This window comes from Polypterus senegalus, chromosome 8, assembly GCF_016835505.1.
Source record: "Polypterus senegalus isolate Bchr_013 chromosome 8, ASM1683550v1, whole genome shotgun sequence".
Taxonomy (NCBI): Eukaryota; Metazoa; Chordata; class Cladistia; order Polypteriformes; family Polypteridae; genus Polypterus; species Polypterus senegalus.
In genome coordinates this window covers 74,240,334-74,257,130 of record NC_053161.1, presented here as the reverse complement: position 1 = coordinate 74,257,130, position 16,797 = coordinate 74,240,334, and the positions used below count along the sequence as shown (strand labels likewise).

Below are 16,797 nucleotides of genomic sequence, written 5' to 3'. Positions count from 1 at the left end.
CAGCTATTTACAATCAAAATTATAAAACTGCTAAAGAAAGACACAGTGGTGCTGTTTAATCGCAAAGCTATGACAAAAATATATACTGTATGCACAGTTTCATTGTTATCCTCAAGTTAAGATCTGGCACACTAGAAAAAGAAGGTGTTTTGGAATGGGTTGTATTTGATCTTTTAGAACACCTTATTTAGTTATTTAGCTTGGATATTTTCTGTTTGGAATTTGCTCTTTCTTCCTGTGTCTACCTGAATTCTCTCCTGGTACTTTTAATTTACTTGCCACTTACTAAAGACTCCAGATTGACCCGGTGTCCGTGACATTGTGCGCATGAATGGGTTCTGTGATGAACTACCATCCCATTTACAGCTGTTTTCAGCCTGTTAAGCAGGTTTGAAAGTATTATAATGTACTGTTGTTATTAAGAGTTTAAATTTAAAGAAACAAAAGAAAAAGTTTTATTAAAAATAATAATCTTGGTTTAAAGAATCGATCTAGACAGAAAGTGGAAATAAACACCACACCATTTAGAATCCAGATTTTCTAGCTCTGATAGCCATGTCGTGCCATTCCTCATTAACCTGTACAGTGTTCTTGGTTGATCTCCTCTTGCCATTCTACTAATATTTGCCACGCTGTACACTTAATGCTTTACTGTGTCTTTACCTTCTGTGCTGTTCAAAGATCTAAGACCTCTCGTGAATTAAGATTGCCCATGTTTATTTGTATTTCAAACAGAACCTACAGTAACCACTTATTCCCTGTGCATGCCAACATGCATTTTAAAGAAGTATAATGCACTTTTGTTTTTCTTTCTTGTTTATTAGAATAAAAAACTAATCTTGCCCACAATCAGAAATGTATCAAAGCATATCATTGACCTGTGGTCAAAGTGATTAAAAAATAATGTGGACAGGAAGTCTGAAATTATCAGTAAATTCAGATGACTTGTACTTTGTTGTGTCCCTTTCTTGAGGATTGTTTTCTGTTCCTTTTATGTGGAATTGTTAATAATTTATCACACACACAAATACAAAAGACCTTTGAAATACAGATGAGTTGCCATGTTGCTATAGGGACTAACATTTTTTGTTTGATGTTTAAGGGTGTCTGTGGCCCTGTGCCAATGAACCTTAATTGGAATAATTCAGACTTTTGCCTGATGCCATTCCATTGAAGATATTTTGACCTTGATAAATGTGCTTAAACAAAACCTATACCTGTTGTTTTTCTTTTTTTCCAGGCAGCAAGCTTTATTCCATGTTTTAGTTGCATATTCTGTATATAACACAGTAAGTGAATTCTACATAATCTCTTAAAATGTGCATGCCATCTTAATAGATTTGATAGCAGTTTTGAAAAGGAGTGAGTTTAGAATTTATGATGTTCTGCTGAGAGCTGGGTGGTGCGTTGAGGTTGTCATGGTGTCAAAGTGCCTCTGTGCGGTGGGTCCTTCTGACTCTCATCACAGTTCATACGTGTACAGATGATGGATTTAACTCTGTACATCCCAAATCTATTCAGATTTGCTTTGTTTTATTGATTCGGCCTACATTCAGTTAACTACACTATACTGTATTTTTAATCTAAGCTAAACATTTTAAGTTTGAATATTACATTGTTGCACAACCACTGTCTGTATTTCAGTATTATTAATAAATGGTTTTAAAAAGGGATATTATAGGAAGAAAAAGATTTTGTAATAATAAACATTCCTAAAAATGCTTTCAGAACAAAAAACAAGCTTTCAAGAACATGTGAACAACTTTGGCAAAAAAATGAAATTCACACGACTGAAAAAGTGTCATCTTGTAAATCATGCAGCAAGACTGAATGTTACACTCAGTGTGTGAAACATAAATTTAATGACAGAATTATAAAGTAGCATCTGGAACAGCAGGGTTAACAACAGTAAAGCTTAGTTTTGCAATAAACAAGTTTTAGCTGTATCTGTGATCAAGATTGTTGTAATTTGTATGGATTCAGAGAGACTAATGGTAATTTTTTATGAGTAGGATGTCTATTGTACAAAGAAAGCTAGCCTTCCATCAATGTGCCCTTGTGTTATGTGTAAGCAGTTTGAGAAGTACTTTAATTTGTCAGTTTTGATGAATGAAGGGGATTGTTATCACACTGATTTCCAGAGGCACTTCATATTTTATGTGATGTTTATCTCTTATACTTAAACGTGGCCACATATTCAAACCAACTGAGCTATGTATGTCCTTTTCAGAAAATTATTAGGTTCTTTTGTTAATATTGTATTTGTAATTTTATATATAACTGAGTGAATAATCTGCAAGCACATTAGAATTCTGATACTGTAAGTGGAATTTAAATCAGGAGTACATAGTTTATAATTTACAATTTCGCAAATCAGCACTGAAAGTATTTATCAATATCAGTGACTAATATATGGCAGTCTGTCTCATTTTTATTTTTGTCAATTGGAGCTATGGCCATGAAGAATAAAGTTTAGAACAAACAAATAGAAGAAAAATCAATACTTACATGTCATTATTGTTTTTTGGAAAAAAAATAACTTGTTATTCAGTTTTTGGATGAATAATTTAAAAATATAAGTTGCATCCTAATGCTTTGCAGTGGTCAATAGTGTATAATATACTCATAATTAATTTTTAAATTATATACCTCAGTTCAAGATATTATGCATAAAATACTTTTAGGGATTTTCTCCAGCCCTTATTTTTTATTGCTGTCATTTTTTTTTGTTTCATTTGAATGATTTTATTTTAACTATTTATTTTGAAATTGTAAGTCCTAATTCCTGACAGACTCTCATATTTCTGTGTTTGCACTAGGAAGTTGGATATTGTCAGGGAATGAGTCAAATCACAGCCCTGCTTCTAATTTATATGAATGAAGAAGATGCATTTTGGGCATTGGTGAGACTTCTCTCTGGACAGAAACATGCAATGCACGGTAAGTCCCTCAGTCAGTATAAAGGTCTGTCTTACAATCAGTTTCTCCATGCTGTAGTGATTAGTTAATCTCTCACTTTTAGCTTATTTTTACCAAAACATTGATAAACCCCAGACTATAGACTTTGTATGCTGTACATAATAAATTATCTAAAGAGACGTTTGTGAATTGAGAATTTACTGAGACCCTGTCCACATTATTACTTCTCATTTAAAAATGCATATACATGTCTACGTTTTTCCCTTCTGTCCACACTTCCCCATTGTTTTTAAACCCTGAAAGTGAAGACTTTTAAAGACACTTTTCAGAGCCGAATACTTTCATAAATGCAGCATCACCATTGTGGTGTAGATGAGTGAAAATGGAGCTTTACAAAAACAATATATTCTAATCACTCCCTGCTTGGTTTGTTCTTGTTTTGTGATCCTTCCCAGAATGGATTTTGCTCATTACAACATTTCATTCACTGATTAGTTACCATTCATGAAAGAAAAAGATTTTCCAACATAGTGAGCATAGACGGGTTGCTTTCCATGGCACATATTATGCTGCTTACCAGTATACATCTAAATTGCATTTTCTAAAGTTGCTGTATATATGTATAAAAGGCAAATTATTTACTAGTCACTGCAGTTTTGTGATAAATTCCATGCCTGGTGGTGTTAACCATTGTAGTGAAAAATTCAGAGCCCCGTGATAGTCAGATTGTAAATATCTTAGTTGACAGCCTCTAATCAATGATTACTACTTAAACTTAATCTGTTCACTAAGGAGATAAGCACTCTGCAACAAAATTAATAATAAGTGGATGGGTGTAGAATGCTGCTGAGCTTACAATATTACAGGACAGAGAAAGACAAAAAAGCACAATGCAGTAAAGCGAAGATATACACACATGCGCACACACATATCTATTGAGTTCTATTGAGTTGGTTTTATAAATGACATTTTTAGTATATTCTTTTACTGACAAGATGGCTGCTGTCAGTTCTGAAGATTGTCACTTTCAAATGTAATCAGTGCATTAACGTGGCACAGGAGCAATTCTGCAGCTCCTTAAAGAATTTCTTTTTCTATGCTATGAATGCACTGTCAAAGTGCTGCACTTATTTTTACGAGGCTCTACATTTTTCACTACACGGTCCCTTTGTGGAGTTTGCCGTCAGTGCGTGCATGCCCAGTGTGGGTGAAGTTCACCATCATATGTGTTTTCGAGCATTATAGTATGGAGAAGGCATCCTTTTGTAAACAACACAAAAACTTTGCTTTCAAATGAAAATGTGATTATGTGCATGTAGCCCAAGTACATAGTGCTTTAATTTGTTTCCTGCCCACCCATACTTCCCTTGCAACCCCTAGTTTTTGTGTACTATTTTTATTTGTTCACCATAGAAAAGTGTAAATAAGAGATACCTAATGAGCTTGATGGACTCCGTGGTCTCCTTAAGTTTTCTTATGAGGTTTTTAGTTTTCAGAATACAAAAAGAAACATTATTCATGAAGTGAGTATAGTAAGAAAGTTTATTACATAGGATAGACTACCACATGAAGGTTATTAAGTTTGTCTGTGCTTTAAAACTGAATTCAAGTCAAAGGCTACTGGAAGACGTTGATCTGTTTGATGTATTACTAAATACTATGAAGCTTGTCAGAGCTTGTCAAAGGAGAAAATTGAAGGTGTCTTTACCAATAAAACCATCTCAAATGCCATTTAAACAGATATACAACTAGGACTTTCAAAAACAGAGAGGCATTGAAAGGTAAAGGTCTTGAAAGTCAAACTGAAATAGCTTCAATTTGGACAGAAACAATACTGTCCAGTAAGAAAAAGATGAAACTTAATAACATACATTCCTTTAGAAAGTACCATAGAAAAATAGCATTTGCTTTCAAAAGGAGACCCAACAGAAACCAATTTAGGATGATAATTGACATCAAAAACAGGTCAGGTCAGGTTGAGGAGCATGCACTGGTACAGCACGTTGCTGCACCCACCACACAAAGGAAACAGTTTGGGATAAATGGTTGGCAACTCCTAAGGCAGACACTCGGTCCAGGCCCACCCTCCGGAAATGACCCTCTATCTGCCGCAGCCAGGTGTTATGTGGGTGTACCCTTGGCCTGGTCTGCCCACCCGTGTCCTCAACAATGAGGAGCTTGCGAGCCAGATCACCCTCGGGGAATCGCGCCACATAGCCATAGTGCTGTAACTGATGCTCCCTCACAATGCAGGTAATGTGCCACATTCAGGACTCCATGAGCAACCACTCCTTCGCCACAAAGTGAAACCAGCAGTACCCATGGATTCTCCAAAGAGACACAGTACCAAAGGAGTCCAGTCTTCATCTCAGGTCACTAAATAGCATCCATGTCTCACAGCCATATAGCAAAACCGGGAACCCAAGGCCTGGTGTTACAGCAGTACTGGAGCCAACAAGTTTAGCAGATGGGATATCTTCAGGTAATATGCTAGTTCTGATGGAAAACTTCATACCAGTTTGCGTGTGTAATCCTTCGATGTGGGAGGTAGAACTTCTACAGGGCACATGTCTGGGAGTCCTCATAGAGACTGAACCATTATTATTTACAAAATCAACCAGTTAAACCAGAACTGAATCAACAGACCCCTGAACATATTTCAAAAGTACAGAGAATCCAGTCATCAAGTACTGTGGACCCGCCTTCAAAGCCTTTACATTACTTCTTGTGAAGATCTCACCCTAGCCCAACAGGAACTCCTGACCACCTTACTTTTAGATTACCAATCAATCTTTGCAGCTAGTGACAATTAACTAGGACACTTCTGTATCATCACACACTGCATTGGCACAGGGGATGCCTGACCTGTACACCAGCCCCCAAGACGCAGGATTTTAGGAAAAAGAGCAGTCGTACTTACAGGCAATTTTGGATGCAGGAGTTGGCATACCCTCCAAGTCTGAATGAGCATCACCAGTTGTCCTGATTCGGAAAAGGGATGGTGGAGTCAGGTGGTACATTGACTATCACAAGTTGAATGAACTAACTATTAAGGACGCCTACCCAACAGTGTTGAACAAGGACTTCCAGTGTCTCCAAAGGTATGGATTAAAATTGAAACCTTCAAAGTGTCAACTTCTTAAGCAGAAAGTTTTGTTTCTGGGACACATAGTGAGTGGGCTGGGCATTGCCACTAACCCAGCTCTCATATACAATGTAAAAAATGGAATACAGCCATAAGTGTCAAGGAGCTACAGACATTCCTTGGACTTTGCAACTATTACTGGAAATTTGTAGAAGCATTTTCAGAAATTTGTGTTCGGATTCAGCAGGTTGGAAAATGGATGGATGGATTTTCAGAAATTGCCAGTCCAGTGACCCAGCCCTTGCAGAAGGGAGTCTAATACAAATGGAGTGAGACTCAGCAGGTAGTATTTCAGGAGCAGAAGAAAAGTTTGACAACGGCTCCAATATTGGCTTATCCCCTGCCTGAAGGGACCTTTATACTAGATACAGATGCTTCCAGCTTTATCGTCCCTCATTCCCACCTGCAAGAGGGAGCTGATAGGGTCATTATATATGCCAGCTCATGATTACAAAGCACCCAGCAGTGTTACTGAGCAACAAAAAGGGATCTGCTTCCTATGGTGATGTTTACAATGCACTTCAGACATTATCTTCTTGGCCATTGTTTTCTCATTCTTACTAATCATAACAGTCTCACTTGGCTCTTCCAATTCAGATATCCGGAGGGACAGTTAGCAGCTGGTTAGAGGAGCTCAGCCAGTATGACTTCCAGATTGAACATTACTTAGGTATACAACATGATGATGCCCTTTCCAGGAAGGAAGGGGAGTGTGCTTGTGAGTGATGCCATGGTGGAAAAGATCTTGACAGCCTGCCTTTCGGGGGCTGCCCACATTGTCAAAAGCTGCAACAGCAATGGAGTCACTTCGACAGTGATTTGAATGATGGGATCCCTCATGCAGTGAGGTGGAGTTCACTTTGGGGTGGGCACACTGAAAATGAAGTCCCAACTAAGACAAATTCAATAGGAGACCACAATGAGGTCCAGGAAGTGTCTCAAACACTGGGTGTGCAAGAAACTAGCGGGATTCCAGAATTCAGCATACAGCAGTTAGAGGAGGAACAGAGGAAGGATCCTACTCTATCCATTCTTCACAGATGAAAGGATCAAGGATAGCTTCCTGCTCACTTGAGAGCCCAGTCATTCCCATATGTTAATTGTGCTGCCTACAGGTCAAGTGCTACCAAGGGGTTCTCTACTACCACTGGGATGGCACACTGGAAATGCCTTCATCCCTTCCACTGTTAGTGCCTCAGTCTCTAGTAGCAGAAGTCAGCCACTTCTGCCATATCCCACCACAGTCCAGCCATCTTGGAGAGGGGAAGACATTTAATAGGGTTCAACAACAATACTGCTAGGAGGGTATGAAATATGATATTTGTCTTTTTGTTAAGAAATGTAAGAAGTGCCAAGCTTGTAAATCTTTTGTGGTAAGAGGCAGAGCGTATCAGGCAGGGGTGCCTGTGAATTGCTTATACATTGATGCACTGGGGACGTTTCTGATCTCCAGTTTGGGCAACGCATACATTCAGGTAATGATGTATTAGTTCACACAATGGGTTGAGGCCTTGCCTCTTCCTGATTAAAGTCATGCAACTACTGAAAATACATTGATAATACTGATCAAGGCCATAATTTTGAAAGTGACCTGTTTACAGAAGTTTGCCATCTGTTGCAGATAACAAAAACAATCACTACCACATGCCATCCCTCCAGCAATGGTCAGGTGGAATGCTTTAACACAGGGGTCCCCAACCCCCAGTCTGCGCCCATCTGACAGCCGGGCCGCAAAAGGACTGCCAACAACGGAGACTCACTCAGTGAAGGGCTACAGCAAAAAGGCTGCCCCCTTCACTGAGGACACTTTTCAGAACGCTAGGCGGCCGGGGCTTTGCAGCGGTGCAGAGAGAGGAGAGAGTATTACAACGAAGTATTTTTATGTTTCTGACAGTTCAGCGAGTCTATAGAAATCTCGTTACTACGAAGTACATTCAGCAGATACTTTCATTGCAACGAAGTGACCTTGAAATGCTTGAATGAATCATCCACAGAGCAGTTAGTTCTGTGGTCGCAGCTCAGTTGTGCACAACGATCCTTAAACAGAAACATTGTAAAAAAAAGTTTCTTTTTTCAAACTTTCCTCGTACTGATTTTTTTTTGCTGTTTTTGTTTTCTGTGGTTTTCAGTGATGCCTTTTGCTTATTACTCATCAACATTTAAAAAACATCCATTGGAATTTAACTCAATGTCACCCTCCTATAGAAATGGCAGACACGAAAAAACGGTAACAGTGTTAATGTGATGTGCAATCTGTTTGAAAGACAAATGCAATTCATATGTCTTTGTTATATGCAAAAAAAGAAGAAAAATCTAGGGTTGCAAACGTATGCGAACTGCTGCATTTGAAGACGCCAAAAAAGATGTTTTTATGTGGTTCAGTGACGCTCGTTCAAGAAACATTCCTGTTAATGCGGCACTCATTCAAAAAAACTGTGAGGTTTTTAAACTCTCTTGGGACCTCCGTCAACGGGACAACACACTGTGAGCCTGCTGTTTCCCTGCCCCGGCAACGGACAAACAATCTTACACAGAGACAGCAATCGCATTTCGGGATACACTTCAGCATGGCGTTCCCGTTGGGTGGGGGGGATCCCAAAAGAGTTCAGAAACCTCAAAATATGAAGAAGAAAAGGATGATTTGGCTTCTGATTGATAACTATGCTGCCCACAACATGCTTCCGCATTTAGATAATGTTTGCATTGAATTCCTCCCACCCAGTTGCAAAGCAGTGCTTTAGCCATTGGGTTTGGGCATCGTTCGCACCCTGATAGTGTGTTATCGCAAGGAAATTCTGAGAAAAATTATTGTCTGCATAACTTGTAGATGGGCGGAAAGGTGCCACAGTGGGTAGCGCTGCGAGTATGCTTCCCGGGTCTTCCCTGCGTGTAGTTTGCATGTTTTCCCCATGTCTGCGTGGGTTTCCTCTGGGTACTCCGGTTTCCTCCCACATTGGCGATCCTAAATTGTCCCTAGTGTGTGTGTGTGTGTGTGCGCGCCTTGCGGGGGGCTGGCGTGCTGTCTGGGGTTTATTTCCTGCCTTGCACCCTATGTTGGCTGGGATAGGCTCCAGCAGACCCCAGTGACCCTGTAGTTAGGATATAGCGGGTTGGATAATGGATGAATCGATAACTTGTAGACAGGAGAAGATTAAAATAACGCAAAAGAAGCTATTGAAGCTGCTTCCATTTCCAACATCCTATCTTTGTGAGGCAGCATTTTCTGCAGTGACAGCAACCAAAATGAGATTACAGAGTAGAATGATCACGGCTACGCCATTCTGTTATGGAAAACAATCTGGAGGAGGAAGAACTCTTCCAACCTGGTACATCCAACCAAAAGGAGGATTCGGGCCCCATACAGCTTCTCTCTAGTGAAGAGACTTCCAGCACACTAAGACCCAAGAAAAGGCAGATATCTGCCCATCGTAGGTGTCATAAAGAAAGTGTGAACTGCCAGATTCCTACAGTCAATCTCATTCTGAAGATGATGCTCTGAATTTGCCATGTACCAGAGCAAGAAGGGCTATAAGAAAACTTGTCCACATTTCAGAAATAACAGTTTGTTGTGTTATTAAGAAAGAAAAAAATTGTTTGCTTAGTCTTTGTCAGTTCTTAATAATGACTTATTCTGGGTAATATAGCTAAGCCTATAGAGTGCTGAAGAGAATGATGGGTAGGTTTAATTAAGAACTTTTCTAAAATCCAGATCGCATTAAGTTGGCTCTGAAAATCGATAGATGTACAATTACAAACAATATTTCTAAAAATGTGCAGTAGCTCATAATTTTAACATAGTTTCTTTAATCAGATTTTGTGATCTCCAGTAAGAATAATGTTAATAAATAATTTTGTGATTTTGTCCATTTTTAAAAGTCAGAAATTGTCTACAACAAAATGTTGTTGTAAAGAAGGTTGCTCAGTGTCTTCAAGACAGCTACTGTTCACAGTAATGCACCGATGGTTCCATCTGCAACCTTATTACTTTTGTCATAGATTTTACATTAGGGGAAGCATAAAAAATTGTATTTGTGGGCTCATATATATATATATATATATATATATATATACACACACACACACACACACACAAGTCTGAAGTTCATGTAATAACGAGACTAAAAAACATCAGGACACATGCAGATAAGTAATCTGTTCAATAAACTATTAAAGTTTTAAGAAAAATAATCCTTCATTGTCTTATTACTATTTCGAAGGGCCCAACATCCTTATGACATTATTTATATTTACTTAAATTATTGACAAAAATAAAGATATATTACATAAAAAATGCCTTTAAACAGGACTCCTTCAAAGGTGCTGTTTTTGCTGAGTTCTGTGTAGACTGAGATGACATCTTGTGGCAGAAAGCCTCAAGTACAGGTGCAGTGATAGTGGAGGTTTTCAGTGATCCTGCCTATGAATACATCTCAAGCTATTTACAAATGGCTCTATTTATGTCTCTGTATCCAATTCTTTTCTTACAAATCATATTGTTTCTGAGTCCACTGTGCTACTTTTCACCTCTTACTGTTATACTACATGCTGTACACATTCAGTTCCACATTTTATTTTTTTCTACATTCTCCTTATATTTCTGCTTTATACATACTTACATAGATTATCAAATCTGCCTTATCCTTTTTTTTTTTTAGTAGACTTGATATAAATGCCTTTTTTCAGCAAAACTTGGCCCAAGGCAGAAAATAACCCTGGTCAGAGCACTGGACCACCACATGGATCTCGCACACATACACACTCATGAAGGGCAAATTTAGAATGTCCAATTAATATAATAACATCTTTGAGGACAATGAGAGGAAAAACCCATACAGTCATATTGTGAAAGGGCAGATTCCACACACCGACAAAAATTTTAATTATATTTATTTTCCGGTTCATTAGCCTGCCTTCTACTAACCAAAAACGTACACATTTTTTGTTATACGAGTTATCATTTCTCATTGAAATCATATTGTTGGGGCCATTCACAATAAATATCTTAATGTCTTTAAATGGACCAGGTTATTGTTTAAAATTCTGTTTATACCCAATAATTGCTTCCTGTTTATCCCTACCACACAGAAGGGCTTATTACAAGAAAGTTTACAGCACACTGACTGATTTACATTGTTACAACAACAGACCCCGGCAGCTTTTTGAAGAATTTCACATTTTTCTTCCCCTTGCCTTGCTGCAGATTCTCAGAAGATTTGACAGCTGGTTCGATGGACTGTGCTCATCACCTGGTGTCATTGTATCTGTAGTTTGATGTGTTTTGTGCTCTGTTGCTGACGGTGTGTTAGAGTTACAGAATGTAATAAAGTAGCTCGTGGAGCACTGTCGTACATTTTTATTTAATTATTTTTGTGCCATGGAGCTGCTATCTTGTCACTCCTCAACACCCACTAATGAGCAGTGAAAACACTGTCATCGGATAATCCTTAGAAGGGAACTTCCTTGAAATAGGAGAAGAGTTATAGAATTCTAGCACCCACATTAAATAATGTTCTTTTTTTAAATATGTCATTGTGACCTTTATTCAAAAGTGATTCTAGCAAAAGTAAAAATTTTTCCAAAGGAAAATTATCTGAAAATAGTTCTGGATTATGTACTTTTTATTAAAATACTGTGCAATGCTATGACAAACTGTGGACCCTTTGTACATTTTATTATATATAAAACATGCATCACAATGGATATAAGCAGAAAAATTATTACACTGGATTCATTAGGCATGCTAATGTAATTTTACAAAGAAAAAATTTAGAGATAAAACAAAACCTACCTGAAGCCAATTGATTATTCTAAGTATAATAAAATACCCAAGCATATCCTAGCAACATTAGAAACCAGTCTTGGCAGGGTGATAGTGTATGAAAGGTTGCTGTCACACCCACATTTTAGAATCTGTGGCTAGCCTAGGATACATGCCTGTTGAATATGTGTACCCAGAGAAAATGATAAGACCAAATGCAAAATCCACACAGGTAGTAGCTAAGAGATGGGATTCACACCTAGGACAGTGGATCAGTGAGGCAGGAGCTCTAACCCCTACTCCCCTGTACTGCCCTAGAGAATTTAAAGACTTACATGTGGCTTTTATATAATCAAATGTATTACTAGTTAGATTGGATTTGATTTCCAGCCTGGGTACTCACAGCAAGAATTTAATGCAAAAGGTTTTGTAAACCAATAGGCTAGTAGTATTCCTCCTTTCTGTAAAATAAATATGTCAGATATCAAGAAGGATAAAACATTTACTTTTTTTCCACATGCATTGTGTCCTGGGTGGAATTTGTACCCTATTTCAGAGGTTTTTGGAAGCTGCACTTGACACTGTGATAAATCGACTTTCTCCTACTATATTCATACTCTTATGTTCAGGTTCAGTTTTATTGTATATTTACGGAACAGTTTGTGGATGGGAATAAGTAACAAAATGTGAACAATTTTGGAAACATTAATGTAAAGATCCATAGAAATGTTTTTCATTTTTATTGTGTTTAAATTTTCAAATGGTTGTTGGCCAATTGCTGTCTTTTGGAATCACAAGTCAGTCTAACTGGTGCATCTTGACGGTTATGAAAGAAAAACATAAGTACCCAATGGACAACCCAAGCAGTCATTAATGAACAGTCTTGGAATTTGAAACCGTAAATACTTTTCTCTTTTGAATATTGTCGCTCGGCCTTACAGCTGCATCCCAATATCTCCTGTGTCTTTTGCATCATCAGCTTTTCTTTCCCAATATGAAATGCATGGGAATGTTTCATGCAAAGATACAAAGATATTCTACACTGACTTCACAGTTATATAAAAAGGTTATTTACAGTTATTTTGTTGCATACCACATTTATAAAATTCACTAAAAACATCATGAAATTTTTGCCAGGATAGAATCAGAATAGTAGCTAAGTTACTCAAGGAATTGTCTTAGTTTCTGGTATTAGGGAAGAAACAAAGCTGCAGTATCTTAATTATGAAGAGAAAAAAGAGAGTGCCAAAAAAATGGCATCCTTAGTATCCTGTTTTCTAACATTGTAAAGACTTCAAAGGACTTTGTTGGACAGTTATCTTATCCAAAGATCTTGACCATACATTGTTCTTCTCTCTCTTGTTAAATCAATCTTAACCTGAATGAATCTATTAATTTTTTACATTTAAGATTTTTCATTTAAAGATTTACCATTGTTGTTTCTTGTCCTAGTGTGTGGATATAAACACAGGGAACTCCAGTTTCTGTATTACATCTTGCCTGAAGAAGGGCCCGAGTTGCCTCGAAAGCTTGCATATTGTAATCTTTTTAGTTAGCCAGTAAAAGGTGTTATTCTGCTTGACTTTTCTTAACATTGTAAAGAAAGAAAGAGCTCAGGGCCATGGAGGTATGAAATAATAGCTCAGTACTGTGCTCCATTCACATCTGGACTGTTATAAATCAAATGTGACGATTGTACTTACTTTATTTACTTGAAAAAATATACAAACTGGGTGCTCGTATATATTAAAAATAGCAAAGACTAATAATGATTGTTTTCAATTGATTTTTGTAGACTTTCAGAATTACATAATCACACTTTGTAGGTGCATTACAAATAAGACATTGTTTTCAAAAGGTGGCAATAAGTATTTTTTAAAGCAGAGCAATCACACAACCAATGATCAAATGAGTAAATGAGTGGAAGCCACTATATGTCAGACAGCTTGATTTTAAATTAATAAGATTGTAAATATTAATATATAAGCTGATATATTTAACTTCCAGCAAACCTTACCACTTTTTCTGTTTAAAGATAATATGAATTTATGTGTGCAAAAACTAGTTAATGCATCCAGAGCAAAAAGACTGATCAAACTGATACACTAGTGCACAGATGAACAGACAAGATGTAGGTGTAATTTTTCTTATTTTTTCAGGAAAATGTGCTAAACCCTATCATTTCCTGACTTATAAGAAACAGAATATAGTCCACTCAAAGAGTTAGCGCTATACTGCATTTATAGGTAAATGATTCATTTTGATACAATATTCACACTGGTAAAAATTAAAATTGCAACATTGTGAAGGCATTATATGATATCCACCATCCCTAAATGTTTATAGGTTCAGCCCAATATCAATGGAAATGGTCAAGTCACGGATTAAGTAATGGTGAAGGATTCAGCCATTGTTAATACGAAAAACAAATCCTTAACTGACTCTTACCTCAGTAATGGATATTATGTACATTTTCATCTACAAATTAAGAGGAAGGAGGACAGCTGCCTAATCAATGGCATGCCTAAGAGTGATGTGTCTTTCTGACATTTCAGAGCAAAATGGACAGAATTTCCTAAATTGTTTTGCATGGTTCTGTTAATGACCATCCAATGAAAAAGTGTGGTATACATAGATATATCTGTGCATTTAAAGGTGATTACAGGGTGCAGAACAGCAACAGTGCCACAAATCAAATGATTATCAGCACCTTCTGTGACAATACCTTTGATTTCTGCCTCTGACAAGTCAGCACAGACTGCAAAGATTCATCCAATGTCAAGAAATATGGCGCTGTATAGCATAGTAGCACCAGTTGTTTTTCAGTAGTAAGTCTCTTCTGTTTATGAATGAGCAATTGGGAATTGTCAAGTACATAGTAGCCCTGAAAAAGGACTCTTCCAGTGTTCATTATTGAAAGACCTATGTCACCAGTGCTTGTGTCATAATGTGGAGGACTATGGTTTATGACAGCTGAACCAAGATGGTTTTTATTGATGTCATAATGACTGCTCAATGGTATGTCCATTTCAATGGCACCATGGAAAGGGAGATTTTCCAGTATGATAATGTGGGGGCCACACACTGCTGATATAACTAGGGAAGGTCTTCAGTAGAAGGAAGGCAAAATGTCAGTCCCTTGTGTGATCTCCTAGAGGAACATCTCTGGATCCTCAATTGCATATCACAAGCATGTCATCTGACTTATTGATATGTTTGTGAATAAAACTGTCTTGTGTACTGTATATTATTATTTGTTTCTTTTATCAGTATCATTTTTTGTGCCTTTTAAATGCCTTTACAGTTTTGTAAATCCTGTTTTCGCCATTGTATATTGGTACAGTCAGAGTGACTATAATGAGCAAAAACAGAAAATTAAGCTGCTTTTTGCACCCACTTTGGCCTTTCCTCTCCCCTGGATTTGTTCCCCCTTTCCCATCTGTTCATTCATTTCAGGCATACAAAGGAATGCTTAGTAACTAAAACATATTCATTTTTTCAGCATGGAAGTAACCTTTACCTTTAAGCATTTGTTCTTATGTGTTGGCAGGGGAAAAAAGCAAACGGCTTTTGCTTTAAGAAATCTCTGTATACATATGTAGTGATAGCAGCTCTAAAAACACTTTAGTATAAATCCGCTCAAGCAGACTTGCCGATGACAGCAGGGGTCACTTTCAGATGCCAAGTAGTGAATTTCTCAGGTGGGATTAAAAACAAATATGCCTTTGCTAACAAGCATCTCTTTGAAGCCGAGTGTTTTTAAAGTTATCACCTCAACTCTGCAAAAGAAAATATTGCAGTCAAAAGTATGAAGGATAATTGAAATCCATCCTGACTCTGCCAGCTTCTGACATCTTTCACTGCACATGTAGTGCATACTCGTTGAATAAGCAGAGTTAGCAAATATTCATGTTGACTTTAGCATTTTGCCTCAAATCCTCTGTCATTTTCAGCGCTGTGAAGTTTTTAATGAGACGATGAAATATACTTATTTTGTTTTGGCCCTTTTTCTTAAAAATAAGTATAATGGCAGAATTAGTCTGTTAATGTGAAGTACAATTGTCTGTCTTGTTTACAGAAATGTAATCTTTATTGTTACCTTTCTGTGGAAAAGCAGTTTGGGGCCATAACTGTAACACCTTCCAATTTATATGGTATTTTTAATCAAGTTACTAGCACTTTACATACTGTATATACAGTACATATATAAATCACTGGGAAAAAGAAAGGAGTGAATGGCGTGCTGTATGATGCTCATCTAGGCAGTACTCCATTCCATTGATGTGCCACAAAAACAGCTGGAAGCCATTGTTCACCTACACATTCATTCCAGCACAGACACAGACTAAAATCCAATGTCTTTATTATTTATCTCCCAGCCCTATTCTTCCAGTCTTTGTAGGTGCTGCTCCACGCAGCAGTCAAACATTTCCTGTTCAGAACCTTCTAAAGTCCTAATACATATCATCTCTCCTATCAGAACAAAGGTTTAGAGTAAATATGAACCATGGTAAAGTTCTTAGATATTTTTATAGTCATTTAGGGATATACAAATAAAATTAGACTTTAACCGACACATCTCATTATATGTTCCTTAGAAGATCACTGTTTCACCTTCTCATATTTTTAATCTCAGGGATCAGCATGGTCAAACTGTCTGATTTCATCCATCAATATGTCTACTATTGAACTCAGAGGCTGCAGTGCCATTGGAGTGGATGCTGAACTTCATAATGCTATTATTTATTCCAGTTGGCTGTTCTCAGAAGTCAGCCTTTGCAATACAGAATCACAGGGAGGTGGTGTCTAACCCAGGAGCATCAAACATAAGGAAGGAACCTGTCTTAAAAAGCACTTCAGTCAGCCACAGGGCATATTTAAACACACTGGGACAAATTAACATTAACCATGAATTAATTTATCTTTCCAGCTGTTGTCTAATCTGCTTTAGCAATTCAGGGTCATAGGGCATCAT

General features: G+C 37.4%; 1 protein-coding gene across 3 annotated transcripts in view; it reads left to right on the top strand.

The window, feature by feature from the left end:
* The window catches only part of usp6nl (USP6 N-terminal like), a 270,213-nt gene that overhangs the window by 226,809 nt on the left and 26,607 nt on the right, over positions 1 to 16,797 (top strand). For all 3 annotated transcript variants that reach the window (XM_039761301.1, XM_039761302.1, XM_039761303.1), the window contains 2 exons: positions 1,241 to 1,289; positions 2,820 to 2,940. In XM_039761301.1, the coding sequence (XP_039617235.1) occupies positions 1,241 to 1,289; positions 2,820 to 2,940 (170 nt within the window). The remainder of the gene's footprint in view (positions 1 to 1,240; positions 1,290 to 2,819; positions 2,941 to 16,797) is intronic.